Source organism: Lepidochelys kempii, chromosome 1 (genome assembly GCF_965140285.1).
Source record: "Lepidochelys kempii isolate rLepKem1 chromosome 1, rLepKem1.hap1, whole genome shotgun sequence".
NCBI classification, from domain to species: Eukaryota; Metazoa; Chordata; order Testudines; family Cheloniidae; genus Lepidochelys; species Lepidochelys kempii.
This window is the reverse complement of record NC_136380.1, coordinates 51,795,183-51,816,198: the sequence shown is the minus strand read 5'-3', so window position 1 is coordinate 51,816,198 and position 21,016 is coordinate 51,795,183. Positions and strand designations below refer to the sequence as shown.

General features: G+C 40.8%; 1 protein-coding gene across 6 annotated transcripts in view; it reads right to left on the bottom strand.

Annotated features, from left to right (window-relative positions):
- Nucleotides 1-4,501: 4,501 nt before the first annotated feature.
- The window catches only part of NBEA (neurobeachin), an 848,497-nt gene continuing 831,982 nt past the window's right edge, over nt 4,502-21,016 (bottom strand). For all 6 annotated transcript variants that reach the window (XM_073341812.2, XM_073341823.2, XM_073341834.2 and 3 more), the window contains 4 exons: nt 11,618-11,719; nt 9,294-9,490; nt 7,621-7,772; nt 4,502-6,308 (listed from right to left, as the gene is read on the bottom strand). In XM_073341812.2, the coding sequence (XP_073197913.1) occupies nt 6,218-6,308; nt 7,621-7,772; nt 9,294-9,490; nt 11,618-11,719 (542 nt within the window). In that variant the 3' untranslated portion in view covers nt 4,502-6,217. The remainder of the gene's footprint in view (nt 6,309-7,620; nt 7,773-9,293; nt 9,491-11,617; nt 11,720-21,016) is intronic.

Genomic DNA, 21,016 nt, shown 5'->3' with positions numbered 1-21,016 from the left:
TACAGATGTGACATTTGTCACCTACATGTGCTTCCCCAAGACATTTCAGGCATCTGGGGGTTGCTGACTGGCATTGGCTTGCCACAGGCCTTGAAGCCAAGAGAGCACAGCATGAGTCCGGTACTGGACCCACTGCTCAAATGAGCACCGGAGAGCAGGCTACACTAAGAACTAGACTATACTTATGATAAGCTAAACTACCGCAAGAGGGCCTACGTACATAACAAGGTAAAGATGATTTTTGAACCACAAAGCTCACAGCTACTATAACTGTCACTGGTGGTAGGCTGGACTAGAAGGGGGTTGGGGCATGGGGAGGCCCTTTATAGCTATGTGCGGTGGTGCCAGGCACCAGGGGGTGTTCACGTTGTCCCAACAGTACTGCGGAGGGAAGAAAAGCTCTGACAATTGTGCATGAGACACGCACACACCTACAATGGTATGGACATGCACAAACACTTGAAGAACCAAAGCCTCCTCATCTTCCAGGGAGCAGCTATGATTAGCCAGCTATACGGGCCCCTCAGTGATGTCAATAACACCCCTTTTGATTAAATGAAAAGTAAGACTTTCCTAATGGGATGGGGGAGATTGTGGCCCGTGAACCCAAGGAAAGGCATTGGTGAGAGAAAATGGGGATCTGTTTGTGTTTGCTTAATAAGTGTTTGTGGGAGGCAGTGGCATAATGTAATTGTAAGCCAGGGTCTGAATGAGCTCTCTCTCCTGACATCTCATGATGAACCAGGGGAAAAGACATCAGGAGCAGACTGTATTTGCCTAGACACACCTACGCTACCTAGGTGTTCAGGAAACAGATCTGCTTTGCAAAAGTGATCAATTTTGGCTAGTTTTGGGTTCCAATTCACTTAGTGTTGAATGCAGGAGTAATTAAATGTTATCCTTATTATACGAGTAAAGGGCAGCAGAAATATTCTTAGCATGCCCTGATTGAGGCACTCACCCTAAATTGAACCTCAATTCCTAAGCACAGGCTTGCGCTTCCAAATGCCAGGGGAAGGAGGAATCAGTATTTCTAGGTGAGGATATGGATTTTTAAAGAGTTTCAGATTCCATTTGACCATCTCCTTTGCAGTATTTAAAGGCACAACTGATTGGATTCAGTTGAGTCTTTGGTTTTTTTTTAAGTGCTTTTTACAACTGAAATCACTGATGACCGGGGCTGTGGGCTAAGTCTTAAATGTGGTATGGGGACAGTGCTGCAGTTAAAGAAAATGAAGAGGCAGCAGCAGAGAAGTTCCCCCTGCTCAGTGAAATCACGAAGAGCTGAGCTAAGTAGTGAGTATTCAGAGTGAAGCATTGCAGAGAGTGGCCAGCAGTAGCAGAGATAGCAACAGTGAACCAGTCGCTGAGGCAGCGGCAGAGACATTGCTTGATATGCCCCTCCCACCTTTCATAGCTGGGAGGTGAATTCACATGAACTCACCTCTGAATTCTGGGTCCTCGCTGACCAAGGACAACAAACTGTGTGGGATGCAGCAGAGGGAAAGGGGAGTGGTGTGTGTTAAAGGGACATTCAGACATTGGACTTTTACACTGCAATGTGGGAAAGTGAGGCAGCAAAGGAAACTGCCCAATGTTCCGTGGGATGGATGTTTGCTTATGGTTACATGATTGTGATGTTTTCACAGATTAATGATGGGCTCCCTTTCCCTTTTAATAAGATGTTTTCTTTTGTTATCCACAGACTCACTTCTTCTCCACTTCTTGTGAGTGGGGAACAGTTGCCTCTAATCTGGTTAGAGGCAATTCTAGAGGGGTAACTAGTGGTGTTCCCCAAGGGACAGTCCTAGGACCAATCCTATTCAACTAATTCATAAATGATCTGGAGAAAGAGGTAAACAGTGAGGTGGCAAAGTTTGCAGACAATACTAAACTGCACAAGATAGTTAAGTCCAAAGCAGACTGTGAAGAACTTCAAAAAGATCTCAAAACTAAGTGATTGGGCAACAAAATGGCAAATGAGATTTAATGTGGATAAATGTAAAGTAATGCACATTGGAAAAAAATAACCCCAACTATACATACAATATGATGGGGGCTAATTTAGCTACAACTAATCAGGAAAGAGATCTTGGAGTCATTGTGGATAGTTCTCTGAAGACGTCCATGCAGTGTGTAGCGGCAGTCAAAAAAGCAAACAGGATGTTAGGAATCATTAAAAAAGGGACAGAGAATAGAAGGCGAATATCTTATTGCCCTTATGTAAATCCATGGTACGCCCACATCTTGAATACTGTGTACAGGTGTGGTCTCATCACAAAAAAGGCATACTGGCATTAGAAAAGGTTCAGAGAAGGGAAACTAAAATGATTAGGGATTGGGAACGGGTCCCATATGAGGAGAGATTAAAGAGGCTAGGACTTTTCAGCTTGGAAACGAGGAGACTAAGCGGAGATATGATAGAGGTATATAAAATCATGAGTGGTGTGGAGAAAGTGAATAAGGAAAAGTTATTTACTTGTTTCCATAATATAGGAGATAGGGGCCACCAAATGAAATTAATGGGCAGCAGGTTTAAAACAAATAAAAGGAAGTTCTTCACACAGCGCACAGTCAACCTGTGGAACCCCTTGCCTGAGGAGGTTGTGAAGGCTAGGACTATAACAGGGTTTAAAAGAGAACTGGATAAATTCATGGAGGTTAAGTCCATTAGTGGCTATTAGCCAGGGTGGGTAAGGAATGGTGTCCCTAGCCTCTGTTTGTCAGAGGGTGGAGATGGATGGCAGGAGAGAGATCACTTGATCGTTACCTGTTCACACCCTCTGGAGCACCTGGCATTGGCCACTGTCGGTAGACAGGACACTGGGCTGGATGGACCTTTGGTCTAACCCAGTATAGCCATTCTTATGTTCTTATGGTTTTGTTTTGCATTGTTAAGAGGAACCCTTAAATAGAGAACCTGGCCTTTGTTGTTGCCAATACCACCTGGCAGAAGGGTTACATGATGTAAAATGTGGGTGTGCATTAAAAAATACAAAGCAGCAGGAGCAAGGAAAATCTTCAGTGATAAAGGAAAGCTTTTTTTTTAAAGAAATAATATATAAAAGTTAAGAAACAAAACAACCCAACACATTTAACCAGAAATCCCGTAACTTCATAATTTTGTTAGTATTATCCATTTCCCCTTCTCCCACTTTTTGTGAAACCCACTTGTGTCTGGTCTCATTTGGATGGTTTTTCAGGACAGGAAGTTCCATTCTGTATTTGCACATAGTATAGCACAGTAGGGTTTCTAGGCACTACTATAACTGTAAGAATTATTGTTAAATGGTTTTTTGTTTTATCACTCACCTCTTAATGACACACAGTTAGCTCTCCGAACATGCAAATGATTTTTTTCAAATAAATCTCACCTAATCTAATGCGGATAGTCTTCATGTAACAACAACACAGGAAATCATTAAATCGGAATGTCGAGTAGCTGTAAAGCTACAGTATATTTTCCAAGGACTCATCTTAATAAACAAAATACAAAATTGCAGTTGACTTTTTTTACTTGATGGCATGCTGAGGCTGTGATTTTGGGTACTTTTTTGTGTTCCTGTAACCAGAAGGTTACCACACTTAAAATTTTTTTTATATATCCAGCCTCAGAAAGGCCTAGCATCTTTTTAAAGGGTTGATAAATGAAGACAACTACCACTAATGTGTACTATATTTTAATAAGGTTTTTGACATGACTCTAGTTTAGATAGATCGGGGTTCTCATAGATCGGGGTTGTACCGGGACCCTCCTTCTGACAATAAAGTTACTACATGATCCCTGGGTGGGGGTGTGTTGGAGCCCGAGCCCCCCCACCCTGGCTGGGGAAAAAGGGAGCTGCAGCCCAAACCCTCTGCCCCAGGTGGGGGCAGAGCTCGGGCTTCAGTTTCAGCCCTGGGTCCCAGCAAGTCTAATGCTGGCCCTGGTGACCCCATTAAAATTGGGTCCTGACCCACAGTTTGAGAACCACTGAGATAGATAATTGCTTGCCAGATATTTCTACAAAGGGAGATGTTAAAGCTATGGATTACTAACTAAACTGAAAATATTAACTATTACAGTTGTGTATTGTTTTTATGCTAAGTGTCAGGTATTGAGAGATGCCAACATGGCCTTGATCAGACCTTCACACCTGAACAGAGGTCCATCAAAATGCATGCTATCTGCTCACAAGGATCCAAATGACAGGACTGCAGCCATAGGCAGATTTTTAAACCATAAGTTTTCTTTCTTCAAACTTTTCTATTTCTTCTTTTTGCTGTTCAGAACAACTTTAGTATTTTCTCTTTATGTGTTGATAATCTACAGGATTAGAAATCAAACTGTGTATCAAGAGTTCTTTCATTCCCTTCAGGGACTGAGAACACAACCTCCAAGATATCCATTTTTATACACACTGATTATAACAGAGAACATTTCTCAAAACTATTATTTATTTCCAGTGACAATGTGGATGTTTTGGTGAAAAGTTCAATGAAATAAAAAACAATCACTGAATTCTTTGCATATTTTATTTTTCTTTTTTGGATTTCCAACTCACACACATCTGGCATATTTTACATCTTTGCAATAAAACATGGTTACAATAGCTTAAGGAATTTATATATCCAAAATATTTCACCATGATCTCAAGATGAAATGAACTGGTCTTCCAGATGTTCAGTATTCTCCCAATTCTAAGCTACAAACTCAAGATATTGCTTACAGACTGGTGATGAATAACTTAATCATTACGTTGATTCCCCATGATTTCAGAATCTTTTAAATACAAACAACAATGAAGAAGGAATTCAGTGCTAAAACTTACTAATACAAGGTGGATAACAAATAAGTAATCACATCAATAAATAATGATATGTTTCTGGTGCAAAGTGCCAATACAAAGAATCCATTATCATTTTAAATAAATGACTGCAAGTGAGTGTAAAGTCTGAGAAAATTACATTCCTGTTACATGCCTCATAGCCCTACCGACACAATATGTACATCTATGACAATACAGTCACCAAATATACAAAGAAGAAACATGAAGTAAAGTGTATATACCCCTGGGTGTGTAATTTGATCAGTACAATGTGTGGAAAATTATTCTGATGGTCATCATTACAGTATTGTAACACATGAAGTGCCTTAGGCTGAGAATGTGACTTCCGGTGAGATTTTCAGAAGAACCTAAAAGAATAACTTATCTTTGCAATAAAAGCTAAGATTGTTAAACAAACCAAGTTATTCAGAGGAAAAATAAGAGAAAAATGTAACTGAGGCTCTCTTCTCTCAGTGGACCGTATGCCAAATGTGATGAATCCAGAAGTATAGCACTCTTGCCGTGTGGGAGTCATTAAGCGCTATAGAGCATTACAAGACTCTTGATGATATAATGAAAATCAGAACCTTTCCACTATGCTCCCTTTCTGACTTGTCTATAAGTTTAAAAGGGAAGAATTTAACTTTCATTGTATAAGTATGGCAAATGATGGCTTCTTATCCAAATGCTTCATGAGCAAAACTCCACTTGGAAGAAAATGAGTTTAGATTTAAAAAGTGAAAAACATATTTTGGTGAAAATGTCAAAATTACTGATTGCACCCAAATTCAACCCTTTAATGCAAGCTGTACCCTTAGACAGATCTCCAGTTTGATTTGCGTGACTACCCCTGTTCCATCAAGACATCAGGTTTAAAGTACATGCAAGTTGTAACTCCACAATAAAATTAAGAAACATTTTTGTTCTTTATACAAGGTTTTACTTTTACAAAAGTATCCCTTCAAAGTTAAGATGTGCATCTGATGTACAAAGTATCAAACATATTTTTTTTTCTCAGCTTGAAAAGAGACTGGAAATGGGATGCATGTTAGATTCACAGACTAAACATTGTAACAACTGGACACAAGGTTCCTCAGAATTTTCAAAAGTCTCTTGTGGCGCATCCTACTACCTTTTCTCAATAAACAAAGATATATGAAATAATTACCAAAACATCTCCTAATTCATATAATTTACATGATACAAGCTTGCTTTTCAGCAGCTGGTGTTCAGTTGTGAAAAAACACACAAAATAAAATGGTTGCTGACTACAATGTACAGCTATTGCTGGGTGTAATGGAATGTACAACGGAGGTCAATGCAGACGTGTTTTTCCACCAGAGATTACGCCTTTCATTGTAGCACTTGTGCTCTCAGCTTTACCTTGGCTTTCAGTTCTTCATTAAGCTTCAGTATCTGTTCTGATGCTCATAATGCCACCGATTAAAATCTATATTAAAAGCTACAATGCTACCAGAAGCCATGCCAGTAATCAGAGTTCTGAAAAAGGTGAAAAGATAGATACTGTACTTGTTACATTTTTTACCCACATAGTAGTCATCTTTTAACTTTCAGAAACTTCAGGTTACGCTGAATATTAAAAATAGTAACAGAACGGGGGCTTCTCTTTGACAGTTACATATAAATGCATATTGTGCTAATTAGGTGTTCTTAAAAAGTTTCATACTGAATATGCTCCTAGTTTCTTTCTTTACCAGAAATAATTATGACGGATTTCTAGTTACAACTGACCCCTTTAATTGTGAGTCTGAGTTTTTCTTATCTGCCTCCTACAACTGGATCTTGGATGTCAACCAATTGCTGATACCAAACAATACAAAATGCATTTTATCAGTCCCCACTTAAATGAGAGTAATCATGTGCTGAAAGTAAGCCTGTGCTTAGGTGCATTGCTGAAATAGGGTTTCAGAACCCAGCATTAGAATCAGAAGATAGACAAATTAGTGTAGTAAATAGAATGTGCTATATTTCCTTATTGTAAACAAGAAGCTATAGAATGCAGTTCAGCACTGTAACATAAAATGGCAGAATTCCAAGAGTAAATAAGCCTTGTTCTGTAAGTTAGTTTTGATTTGGCTGAGACAGAAATCTTGTTTCAGATCATCAAATGATACACAAGTAAACTGAGTAGGTATTTGATGTATGGATATTTTTGGTGCTGCATCAAACAGTGATACATAGTATAAAAATTCTAAAATGTGTAAATAAAGTAAGCTGAAATGAATACTAAAGGATTTTTTAAAAATCCTTCACACTTCCTGAGTGTGAGTTTTGCTGACAAACACCATATTGGCAAATGATGCAAAAACTAAAGCCACTCACAACCCAATATAAATACATCATTAGACTTACATTTTAATCACACTAAAACAGGAGATTCAGAGATCAGGCTCATGCATCCCTGCACTGGCCAGTGATAATACAATACTCACTCAGGCCCCGATCCTGCAAACACTTATGCATATGCAATCAAGCCAGATCCTTAGCAACCATAAATCAGCATATCTCAGACGAAGTCAATGTAATTTTCCTGATTTACACTAAGGGAGAAAATGGTATATGGGACTGGGACTATGTGTCTGCTTAAAGTTAAGCAGATGTATAAGTGCCTATAGGATTAGAGCCTAAACTGTCAATTCAGCTAGATCAACAGGAAATAACAGAGCATAGTTGTATCACATATTTTAAATGAAGTATAACAGTCATTCAACATACTAACATCAAAGAGACAGTATTTAATAGTTTTGTTTAATATTTACCGGGTGATTTTAATTCTAATGCTGCAACTCACCTCTGATCATGAGACAAGTCCATTGCTCTTATGCCAGCATCACAGCCAGGGTAAATATAGAGCTGTTTAAAATCACAAGCCTGCCACACTTCCACTACTCCATTGTCCCCCCCAGTCACCAGGTTCTGTCCATCACTGCTCAGGAGGATGGCCTTGAGAAGAGACAACCAAAACCAGTAACTTTAGTTAATAGTGGGGGAAAGTGACAAACAGCCCCACAAACAGCTCTCACCAATGGAGTGTATGTTTGTGTTTCTGCCCACATTTAAAGGTGAAGAGAAATACTTAAAAATAACAAAACCTGTTTAGGGACCCCAAATCTTCAGTAAGTTACCTGTGTGCCTTTAAAATGACAAATAAATACATTTCACCTGTGACCTACAAAGCTTTTAATTGCCAAGACTTGAGCTCAGCATGCAAAACTTGGGTTTGCCCTGCAGTATTTGATGCCATCACTAACACCTAAGGCGGAGTAGAGACCTGCAATCCTTACACTGCTTCAAGTGCTACTGGTAGAACAGGTCCTGAAGTCACGTAGTTGCTAATAAGTGAAGAAGGAACTAATTTCAAACAATTTTGTGTTAAAGACACATTTCCCGCTGAAATTTAACTCTAAACTTAAATTCCAGGAATCATCTAGTATCATAAACAATTTGTTCTTATTTATTTTGAAAAAAGCATGAGTTCACTGCTGACTTGATTCAGGGTGGCAGCCGTGTTACTCTGTATCAGTAAAAAGAACCGGAGTACTTTTGGCACCTTAGAGACTAACAAATTTACTTGAGCATAAGCTTTCGTGGGCTAAAACCGACTTCACTGGATGCATGCAGTGGAAAATACAGTAGGAAGATATATATATACACACACACACACACACACACAGAGAACATGAAAAAATGGGCGTTATCACTACAAAAGGTTGTTTTTTTTCTCTCCTGCTGATAAGAGCTCACCTTAACTAATCACTCTCATAGTGGGTATGGCAACACCCATTTTTCCATGTTCTCTGTGTGTATATATATATATCTTCCTACTGTATTTTCCACTGCATGCATCTAATGAAGTGGGTTTTAGCTTAAATTTGTTAGTCTCTAAGGTGCCACAAGTACTCCTCATTCTTTTTGCTGACTTGAGGTGGACATAAAAGGGTATCTATTTGAACATTACATTTTCTGAGAACAGCAATTTTATACATGTTATTTTCTCAGGGGTGAAAGTAAGATAAAAGACTTACCAATATGGGGTCCCAGCTCCGGGCCCCCAGAAGGGGCAGGGCTGGGGGTCAGCCTCCCCCAGCCAGCCCTTCCACGCTGCCTGGCCTGCGCCGCCCAGGGCTCCAGCAGCGATTTAAAAGGCCTGGGGCTCCAGCTGCTGCCATGGTAGGGGAGGCGGCAGCCAGGAGTGCAGAGCCCTTTTAAATCGCCAGGCCCCGGGGAAGCTGCCCCTTTTGTGCTCTCCTGTCGGCAGCCCTGCTTGTAGGGTGCCTACCCATCGGTGCTTTAATGTGGGCTGTGTATGGGCTGGTACTGGCGGCCACTTCTTACCAGTACGCTGTGCCAGCCCATACCGGCCCACTTTCACCCTTGTATTTTCTCTAAGTAACATTGCAAACACATTCCATTTATTTTAAAAAAGGAGTGCAGTGTCAAACGGTTGTTTGCGTTTAGATTTACCCTGGTTGAGTCATTGATCTCCATCTGAGCTAAGAGTTTGCCATTAATGCTGAAATTGCTGAACCGTCCTCGCTCATAGTAGATGATGCAGTGGCCTTCACTAGATACTGAAATTAAGCGAGGGTACAAGCAGTTTTCAGTCCCTTCAAGTGCTCTCAGCAAATCTCCAGTAATTGTGTGTACCAGACAAGGACCTTCTGTACATTGAAAACAATAAAATATATTATATAGATGCTTGTTTCACGAACTATATGCAGTTTGCATACAGACAATATGTACAGACATAGGAAGACATAGTCCTTGACCTAAAATATTACAGTCTACTACTGCGACAACAACAACAACGCAGGTGGCAGACGGAGGAAAAGGATACAGCATATCAGCAGAGCGGTATGTTTTTTAATTTACTTTAACTGTTAACTGCTTTCAATTGTGAGTATTTTTAACTTGAAATACTTGAGAAATACTTGGGAAGCTTGAGAAGAGGAATCAGTGAGAAAACATAAGATGGGAGAACTTGAATGTATAAACCTTAGGGGCTGGCGTAACTAAGGGAAGAGACATGGGAGAGACAGCTCAGGAGAGCAGAATTTGATGGTGGGTTTCTGGGACTAACAGTGTAGGCCCCAATTCCTCTTAATCATTCAGGGATGTATTCTTTATTTGATATGTAGGTCTTTAGTTGTCCAGCACCCAGTGCCTCTATAAAGAGCTGCATTACTAAAGCCTTACATTTCCATTAGTGTCTAATGCAGCTGTAGATAGTCTACCAGAGATCTCAGCCATAATAATAGAAGGTAGTTTGCAACAATACAGTTCAAAAGGGTACAGTCCTATTGCATTAAAGTAATATGAAGCTGGCTTATGGGCTAAGAATTAACATCACTGCAAGAAAAGCTTCAGGGTAGGTTCCTAGTTACTGTGCTTTATCTCATGAATTTCTTGACCTAGCCTACCCTTCTTATATAATATGTCATTATTAGAATTAATAATTAGCATTTCCTGTTAGAATCTGCAGAATTCAGAGGTTTCAAAGTCAGCTATGAAAATAAATGTTGAGCTCAAAGTTATCATAAAATGTATGAGTCCAACAAGCTTAACTGTGAATGTATGGGGCAGAGTAATCAACCTGGCCTTTTTGCCCTCAGAAGCAACAACCCTTCTTAGGAATTAGTGGAAGAATAAATTCCTATGAGGAGACATGGATGAAAGAGGCATCATCATGAGGAGAAGAGGAAGAGGGTTGGATCTGTGGGAGAAGCAATATATTGGAATTCCAGGAGGAGGAGATGGGACAGAAAGAGAAATGAGGGAGAAGGGACCATGAAGAGTCAGTAGAATAATGTGGAGAAGAGAAGAAGAAAGATCAGAAGAAGGGAAGTAAGGGAGAACACATAAAATAACAGAGGTGAATAGGAAAGGATAAGAAGAAAAAACACGCTCCTTTTCAAATCAAGAAAAGGAGCTAAATGAGAGAGAGCTGTGCAAAAAAGATTGTAGATGGAAATAAGAAAGCGAGAAAAGAAACAGAGATGAATGGAATGAACCAAATGGAAAGAGTGAAAAATAAAGGAATCCAATAATGAATGGTCAAGCTAAAACACTCAACATTTAGATTGGAATGTTTATTCAATTGAATTACTATAATTCTTTGGCAGACATCTCTACAAGGATGGGGGAAAAGGATGGGATGGCTATTTTGAGAACTTATATTAGTAATTGTTGGGTACTGTGGATTCTACAGACAAATAATTGGAGAAATAGGCAAACAACTGATAATTCAGCAGATGGCTCAAAATTTTCTAGTGGAAGATGGCAAATAACAGTGTCCAGGCTCCTGCTTCTTTGGAGAACTGCCCACTGAAAAAAACAACATTCTACGTGTTGGCATCTGTGCACGGACCCATGCACAATCCAACAGGCTCTACTTCTCTTGCCCAAGAGAATGGGGACAACCCAAATATGCCTAATCTTTATTTAAAATGTGACAGCTAACTTGGGGATAGGGGCATTCCTAGCTGGCTCTCCCCACAATCCTATGTTTCCATCTGATGGTTTTTATCATGATACCATTGTGTACAGTGCTGCTACTGGTAGTAATGTTTTCTGATATACTAAGTGTGTTTGTGTCTAAGTGTCATAGGTATTGATAGAAAGTATTATGTTCAGAGTAAGCAACTGCTGAGACTATCAGAATTAAAATATTTCTTGGTTGAGGAGACTTAGGATAATTAAATTGCACTTGGCTCAAGGGAACACTGAAAAACACTCACTGAAGGAGACTTTGAAATTTTTAAAACTTAAACTATAAAATGACTTCTGACCTTTAGCACCGCTGATAACAAGTCCCAGCTCTGCACAGACCGATACACAGACAACTTCATGGTCATGACCAGTTAGAACAGCTCTAGGAGCAGGATAATCACCTGTAAGAAAACAACAATAGTAAGAAATTACAAACCAAACATGTTTCAGCAACGAAGGAGGAGTTTTACTGCAATTTGTTTTAATTCAGTAAGCATCAGAGGAAGGTGCAATCTGCATAAACGTCTCATTCTTGGGTTTTCTGTGCGGAACTGCATTTAAACCTTATCAAGGCTTTCATAAAGCAACACTTCAATGCTCACTTGTTCACATAAATATACCTCTCTTATTTAGTAACAGTGGGAGATATGCTGCGTATCCTGCACAGGATGACAATAAGATACTGGAAATCTGTGCTGTGTGTTCTAACTATACTGAAAAGAGACATGCATTCCACAGAACACATGGAGTATGACACTATTAAAGATAAAAGTAACACAGTGATATGCAGTGTAACATAGCACATACTTCTAGAAAAAAGAAACTTAGAAAATTATGGTGGTTTTTTGAATCCCTTCATCATTCTGGAATCTACGTATTTCTGAATGCCTATTACTTCAAGATTTAAAATATGGGAAAACAAACAGCTGGACATGTAATTATGAATTTATTTACAGATGTGTGTGTGTGTATGACACAGGTACTTCACGCACTGACAGTCAGCTACACATGTTAAAAAAGAGGTCACTTACCTGTACAGTAACTGGAGTTCTTTGAGATGTTTTGTCTCTGTGGGAGCTACACCTCAGGAAGTGCGAAGATTTTTTGTCAGTAGTGCCCACAAGTTCATGCCTGCCCCCTGCATATTCTCATGCTCCAGTGTGAGGGGATATAGGGATGGGCAGACCCATTGCTGCTCAAGTTTCTTCTCAACCATGAAGCCCAGAAAAAAGAGTCTGCAGCAGAGGGGAAGAGGAGCAGATGAGGAGCACCCATAAGGACAAAACATCTTAAAGAACTCCAGTTACTGAACTGGTTAAGTAATCTCTCTTTCTTCTTCCAGTTGTTGTTCCTATGGGTGCTCCACCTCATAAGCAGAGGAGGCAGATTCAGTAGACCGAAGAACAACTTCGCTACAGGTCACATCCACCCTGGAAGCAGTTACGATAGTGTAGTGCTGGGAAAACGTGTGAACAGATGACCAGGTGGTGGCTGTACATATGTCCATGATGGGTATATTCTGAAGTAGGGCTCTGGAGGTGGATTGAGCCCTAGTGGAATGAGCAGTCACTTTAAGTGGGGGGTGCATTCCAGAAGCTTCATAAGCTAAAATGCACCCGGAAACCCATTTTTAGTAGAAATGGGCTGTTCCATCATTCTTTCTGTGAAAGAGACAAAGTCTGGGAAAGCTGTGAAAGACTGAGTGCTATCAAGGTAGAAGGCAAGAGCCCTACACACATCCAGGGTATGAAGACAAGGCTCCTTTCTTGAAGAGGGAGGCTTGGGGTAAAATACTGTCAATTGAATGTGCTGACTGATGTGGAATTCTGATGAGACCTTAGGCAGGAAATGAGGATGGGGACATAGAGTCACTTTATCCTAGTAGAAAATTGTGTAAGGAGGGTCAGCCATGAATGCCTCAAGCTTTCTTGGCCTCCTGGCCAAAATTATGGTTATAAGAAATGACTTCTTGAAGGATAAATGAAGGAGTGAACAGCTCCCCACGGGTTCAGAGGTTTTTTTAAGGCACTGAGAACTAGGCTAAGGTCCCAAGGGGAAATAGGCTGTTTGAGGTGAGGAAAAAGGTTAGACAAACTCTTAAGGAATCTAAGAGTGCTAGGGTGTGCAAAAACAGAAACCCCTTGACCTGTCATTGAAAACGGCTGTGGATGAAAGTAATGGCAGCTAGATGTACCTTAATGGAGCTAATTAACAAACCCTGTGTTTTTTAATTCAGCTGGTAATCAAGTATGTTCCCGAGGAGAGACTTGTGAAGGAGACAGAGATTGACTGGCACATCAGGCTTGGAAACGCCTCCACTTTTGCAGGTAGTTTTTCCTCCTGGTGGGTGTTGCTCAGAAGTGCAGTCTTAACTTTCAGAGAACAGTCGAATTCTCTGCCTGTGAATGATTGAGGAGCCAGACCTTGAGGTGCTGTGATAAGAGACTAGGGTGGGTTATGGTGCTTGATTCCTGTGCTAGGAGATCTGCTGTCAGAGGAAGGTGAAGAGGCAAAACAGATGTGGGAACCATGCTTGCCTCAGTCTTGATGGTGCTATGAGGATAGCTAATGATCCCTCTTGTTTTAGAGCTATCAGGATCGATGGAGAGTAAGTGCACCGCAAGGTGTGATGTCAAGGAAGGAGGAGGCTGTCCCCTATCAGGTTGCAACTGTAATCTGCCCTCGAGCAGAAGCATTGGCACTTTGCGTTGGATGCAAAGAGAGCTATCTCTGGGACGCTCCAAAACTAACAAATTGTCTGAAAGACCAAATTGCTGCGTTCCCACTCAGGGTCATGGCAGAAGTATTTTCTCAGGGAGTCTGCCATGCTGTTTTGCAGTCCCATCAGATAAACTGCTGAGATGTTTATGTGCTGGGACATGCACCAGTTCCATAGCCTTATTAACTCTGCACATAGGCACTGGTATCTTGGTCCTCCCTGATGATTTATATAGTACATGGCCACTCTGTTGTCCAACATTATTTTGGCTCAGTGGCCCCTGATGCAAACACATAGCAAACTGCTCTGAGTTTGAGAATGATGATGTGAAGTGACAACCATTAGGGAATCCAATTGCCTTGGGTTGTGAAATCCTGGAGATTTCTAAGGATGGGATTAGGACTGTTGGAGTTACCATCCTGAATTGCTGTGTAAAGATGTACGTGTTCAGAGCCTGAGGTCCAGGACTGGTCTTCAACCTCCTTTTTTTCTTGGGAAACAGGAATGCACTTTTCTTCCTTGGCTGGAAATTATACCTGGAACAGTCAGTCTCTGTAATGTGATTCTTTATGAAATGGGTTTAAAATGCAAAAAAAAAAAAAGTTACAAGTAAAGTATAAACTCACCCTCCACAGCATTAACCTCTCCTATCAAAGGGGAAGGTGTACAAAACTGGCAGATGATCTGGCTTTTCAGCTAGGGAGAGCAGAAAGCTGCGAGAAGCAGAAAGAGACATGTGCTGTGTGTATCTGACCAGGGATTTGCTAGAGATTGAGGTTGAGTTTTGGTGGTTTCTTTGTCTATGTGGCTTTTATATATCCAAGGGTATGATGTGTGGGGTGGAATAATCTGAGGAGATGATGCAACAATCTTATGGATTTTCCAGTCTGTGTTCCCATTCTGTGGGTTCTTCTGTGAAAGGGGACTGTGACAATTTGGGAAATCAGTATATGTACAATTCATGAATTTTGTTTGAGATTATGAACTGTGGCCCAGATTCTCAAAGGTATTTAGGTTCCTAACTTCCACTGATTTCAATGGCTCCTAACTTCTACAGATTGATTTAAATGGAAGTTAGAAGCATAAATATCTTTGACGATCTGGCCTTCTGTATATAGCTGTGTCAGACTGCAAACTCTATTTTGAACTTGGGCTTTGTCTGCCTTCTGTCTTTGTACCTCCAGGTTGGACTGGACTTCTGACTCAGGGCTAACCACAAAAAAAGTCATTATATCTTGATAGTCTTCTATTCCAGTGCAAACAGATTTAGACAAAGAAGGTGGCCTTACCAAGAAAACTGGTCCGCCAAGGTAGATGGTAACTGAGCAACAGACCACCTAGTGGGTGACTTTGATTACCTGACAAGACTGATTATTGGGGTCACCCTCACAGTGGGGACTGGAACTGCATAAAAGGAAGACTCTCACAAGCTGAGAGAGAGAGAGAAAAGAACAAGTGAGTGCGTCCACGTGCACAACCCAATGATTCAGAGAAGTCAAGTGAAGGAGATGGGATCCTGGACACACTAAAGGACACTGACCAAATCCCAAAGAACACCCAACAGTGGTGAAGAAACTAAATCAGGGAAGGGCATATAGCATATTTATTTCTGGACCTGTATATCTCTTGTGCTCTCTAAAGAAAAGAATAATTGCTTTAGAATTCTTTTAGCAAAGTCTGTCTATTATGTGCTTCAACAATCATATGTCCATGGAGAAATTAAATGTAAACCAGAGTGATCACAAGGATGGAACTCTGCGAAAGGGTGTACTTAAACTACCGGAGAGTCTGAGAGATCAGCACTTGTCCTGGATGCAAGGTCCCACATCTGTCAGGGAGTAACAGACAGAGTCGGTTCCCATGAAGTGTGCCATAGAGCCAAAGACACAGCAGCTGGAGCCTACTAAGATCAAGGAAAGTTTAAAAGCATGAGAGCCCAGTGTGTGGGACCCACACACAGCAGCCAGGTGAGTGTCCTGCAGGTGAAGCTTTCCCAGGGCTCTGATGGGGACAATCTAGGTCCAAGTGTTTATTTGGTTGAACAGTTACTGTGAGTCAGTATTGCCAACTCTTGCAATTTCATCGTGATGCTAGTGATTTCAGGTGTTTTTTACCCGTCTCTTGAAAACATGATGAAAGGATGCCAACTCATGAATTTTCGTTATTCATGAGGGCCACCATCTCCTATTACTGTCAATGTGGCTAAAGCCAGCAAGATGTCCACCATTTCCCAATAATTTATGTGGGAGTCCAGCTGCCTTTAATAAAGTTGGCTGCTACTTCCTACTACAGTATTTGCAATGAAATTGAAGCCATGCCCACATGGCTTCCATGCTATGATTCAGGGGGCTAGACAGGACACAGACTGTGAGGAGTGCAGAGACACTATGGAAGGTAGATGAGGAGAGTGAGGGAGAGCAAGGCCCAGGGGGAGCAGAAGGGAGGCTGAGGATGTGGGAGGCAGGAGGGACACTGAGGAAGGAGCGGGGCAGAAGGAAGGCTGAGGATGTGGGAGACTGAAGAAGGAGCGGGGCAGAAGGGAGGCTGAGGAGGAAGGCTGGGGATATGGGAGGCAGGAGGGTGACTGAGGAAGGAGCAGGGCAGAAGGGAGGCTGAGGATGTGGGAGGCAGGAGGGAGACTGAGGCAGGTACAGATGACAGTGGTGGGGTAAGAGATGGACAGGACAGAATGGCAGTTCCCCAAGTCCAGGGGTAGTGGTAAGTAAAGGGAGTACCCTCCGAGCAGCCAGGGTAGGCCATCTAGAACAGACTGTGAGTCACAGGATTTTGGCATCTGCAAGAGGAGCTCTTGCAATGATATAAGAAGCAGCTCTGATCCCACAATTTCTCCTCTACTTGGGATCCAGGTAGAGATGAAGCCCCAGGGAGCAGTGAGGCAGGGAAGTGAAGGAAGTGCTACTGGGTCTGGGGAAAGGGATAAGCCCTGGAGAGCAGCAAGACAGGGGATCGAGGGAGTCAAGACAGCAACAGGAAGTGTATGGCAGTTCCCCTGTCTTAGAGATGAGGAGAGGGTAAGTGGAGTCTCCATCTGAAGAACCAGGGAGAGGTGTGCAGTTTGTGTGCATTAAAGGTTGACTTTCAACATGAAATTATCACACACACAGAGCCAGAAGAGCAGAAGAAAGTTAAAAAGCCAAAAGACAGACTAAAAATATGGCTTGGTGATGTTTTTAGACTGTTTTATGATTTGTGGGGCCAATCTCATGGGTTTTTGGGGATCCAGCTCATGGTTTTTGATCTCTTGATCAAATTATTATAAAGTATTAAAGATAAGATAAATTACACAGTGTCATTAGACTATGAGCAAACTAATAAATGATTAAGTTAAATGATCTCATGTGCTTTTAAATCCTGAAAGAAAAGCAGAACATAATTTGTAACAAGATTTCTTCCTCATACTTTGCCAAAGACAACAGTATACTATCTGTAACATGTTATTCTGGAATAGCAAAACACAAGAACGTATTGAAGCTGCAAACATTTAATTTTAAATCAGCAAAGACAGAGTTAATGTAGAAAAACAAACATTTTTATAATTAAACTGGATGTTAACTATGATCCTTTTGATATGCAAACATTAAAGCCTATACAGACTGATGGTGTTCCTTACTACAGATTTTTAAAAATCCTATTTTTGAATATACTTCATAAATCTGTAAAATGTAGTCACAGAATTTGATTATTTGGAGTAACAGTTAAATGGTTACAAAACTTACATTATTTCCCCTTAGTGCTCAAAGAAAGAAAATAAAATTATAGTCAGTGATATTTTTCTACTGGGAAAACCGCAGCATGGGGAAGAGAACCTCACCCACATTACACTTCATCACAAAGAACAGATGTCATGAACCTCAGCAATCATTCAAAATCTAGAAAAATATTCCGTCACTGTCACATCACAACTGATAGATGCAGCTAGAGGTTAAAGGCTATGGCACAGAGGGAGCTGTAGGTGAAACTACCTCACTATGAATTGAAACACCATCACTATAAGCTCAGAGTAATTTTCCCAATATGGCACCTCTGCAAAAAAATCATTACAGGGTAAACAAAGAGAAAATGCACATAAGACTTAGTCCTTTCTTCAGGCAACTGAGTTCTTCAGCAAGGTTTAAAATAAAAGATCTTCTGATCTCTGTGACAAAAATGCAATGCATAATGCATCTGTAAAGCTCTTCTGTGGAAGATGCCATGCTTTTATAATACAAAAAGAAATATGAACAATGTCATTATTTGTTCTGATGCACTGGATTTTCTTGCCATTAAAATACCACTTAGAGGAAGTAACATATACTTATTGCTATGGGGAAATGTCTCCTAGGCTTCTTTTGGAAAAAAAGGCCTGATTTAGACATAGGGTCAAATTCTGTTCCCATTTCATCCCAGACTTTGATGGGAACAAGAACAGGCCTATAATTGAGCTATAGATGTTGAATTCAATAAATACGTGTATGATACAGAAGCATCTTAACACTGACGCCTTTAGAAAAAAAACCACATAAAATAAACGCATCAGAGGTGCTTTGTTTTGGATGTTGATACAAATAATCATCTTTAGTTTTTATAGTCATAAAACATGCACACATTTTGTCAAAATTGCCAGGCTACATCTGAAAATAATGCAGCTATCGAGTTAGGGAAAGTTGCCCAATTACAATGAGTTGATGTTTTACGAAGAAAGATTATTGATAGTATTAAGTTCAAGACAAGCTTCACAGTATCTTATCTTGGCAGAACTGTTCCATTATTTGTTCAGAAACATGAATATTGTGGAGCTTTAGACACCCACAAAAATCACAATAGGCAATGGACTGTGAATCTTGCATAGATGGAAGAAAGCTAAAAAGAGGAATGTAGTGTGCTCCAATACAGAGGGCCCAGGTCTCGGAGTCAGGACAGTTGACTTCTGATCCCAGCTGTGCCACTAACTTGATAAGTGAATTTGGGCAAATCACTGTATTGACCCCATCTTTAAAATGAGAGGTAGTGATACCCTGCTTTGAGATCTATTGATGCAATATTATATAAATGCTAAGTACTTTTTATTGCATTACTTCCGATGTGTGAGATGGAGCACTGAAATTAGTGTCTTATCTCAACATGAGAGCCCCAAAAGGGCTCACTTCCCATAGAATATAGGACAATGGTGGAGGCATATTTTGGTCACCAGGCAAATAGGTGAAGGTAGGGCAAATAGCTTCATGCCAACTTTCTTTGGATTGACACAGTGGAACACTGAATGGACCTGATTTACAATGAGATTCTGAAACCTAGTGCCTGTTATAGCCACATTTTGGATGAACACAAGAAAAAGCCAAGTTCAAAAACTGGGATTTAAATTGCACTAACACGTAATGGTTTAAATAAACATCTACATATGCAAGCAGACAATACTGTGACAAAGTTCCTCCTCTGCCTTGGTGGCTCCTGTGCTTTTTGGTGGTTCATGGCAGCCCTCAGTTTGGCCGCTTCTGCTAGAGGCTCAAACCTGCTGTTCACTCAGCTAACCTCATCACTGGCCAGCATGAGGGAAACGGAGAACAATCCCCGCAGTCTCTGTGTCCCACCTAATGGGTCGGGGACAGGCCAGATTCCTTTCCAATTTGGAACTTCCCTTCTGGTGTTTCTCACAGACCAGGTCAACTCCTCCTGTGCCCGATCAGGAGTGGGGGGGATCGGGGTATAGAGGGTCAGCCTGGGTTCCAGCCCAGGGCCCTGTGGATAGCAGCTGTCTACAACGTTCCCTGTATCAGCTGTGTGACAACTACAGCTCCCTGGGCTACTTCCCAATGGCCTTCCCCCAGCACCTTCTTTATCCTCACTGCAGGATCTTCTTCCTGAAGCCTGATCACGCTTGTACTCTTCAGTCCTCCAGCAGCACACCTTCTCACTACCTGCTCCTTGCACACCCCCCAATAACTGATGGGAGGTCCTTTTTAAACCTGGTGTCCTGATTAGCCTGCCTGCCATAATTGATTCTAGTAAGTTCTTAATTGGCTCTAGGTGTCTTAATTAGCTTGCCTGTCTTAATTGGTTCTAGCAGGTTCCTGATTGCTCTAGGGCAGCCCTGCTCTGGTCACTCAGGGAACAGAAAACTATGCATCCAGTGGCCAGTATATCTGCCTTCTACTAGACTCCTGTACCCCACTGGTCTGGGTCTGTCACAATACATATGCAAACATATCTGTGCAGGCATCTACCTATTTGTGTCCACATGGTGCAAAATGTTTTGGGATATGTTTTTTTTTTAAATTTTGCCCTTTCAAGGTTTAAACTTTGCAAATATAGGGTATTAAAAGAATCAAAATATAAAGGAAAGTTTTAGTGGCTCTTCTGAGTCTAAAATAATTCTTCTTTCAGATATAAATTCACAGAACCTTTTTAATCTGGAATGTTCACCTAGAAAGAGTTTAACATTTCCATTTGTGTATTAAATCAAATCAATTTGGTGCACAAATGGAAAATTAAAAACTCTCCAGTTTGCAGCTGTGGTCAACCAAAACAGACCATGGAACATATAACAACTCAGTACCAATTCACAAATATGAAGGAAGCATCACAGCGATACACTCCGCTACTCCTGGCACAATTACCTGGCTTAACCACCGAAATGTTAAATTATAGTTGCTGCTCTACATCTACATCAGCCATATGAAGAAGTTGTTTAAAATTGTTGCAGAAACATTAGTTCTAAAGTCAAAGATTATAGTTTGAGGAATTCTCTATCAACCTAAACAAGAGTGCAGGATAATTTGCCTACTTTATTGAAGTTCCCAGCATCCCTTTCAAGCATATGTACAGATACAATGTACATTTAGCACTTCTAAGAACTATACATTATAAGAGGTGCACAAATTGAGCTCTGGGTTGATCGACAAAATGTATTTATAATGGTCAGCGCAACCACAGTTAGAAAAAGCTGTGTTAACTCACACTTCTTGTAACTATCCTGTTGGAA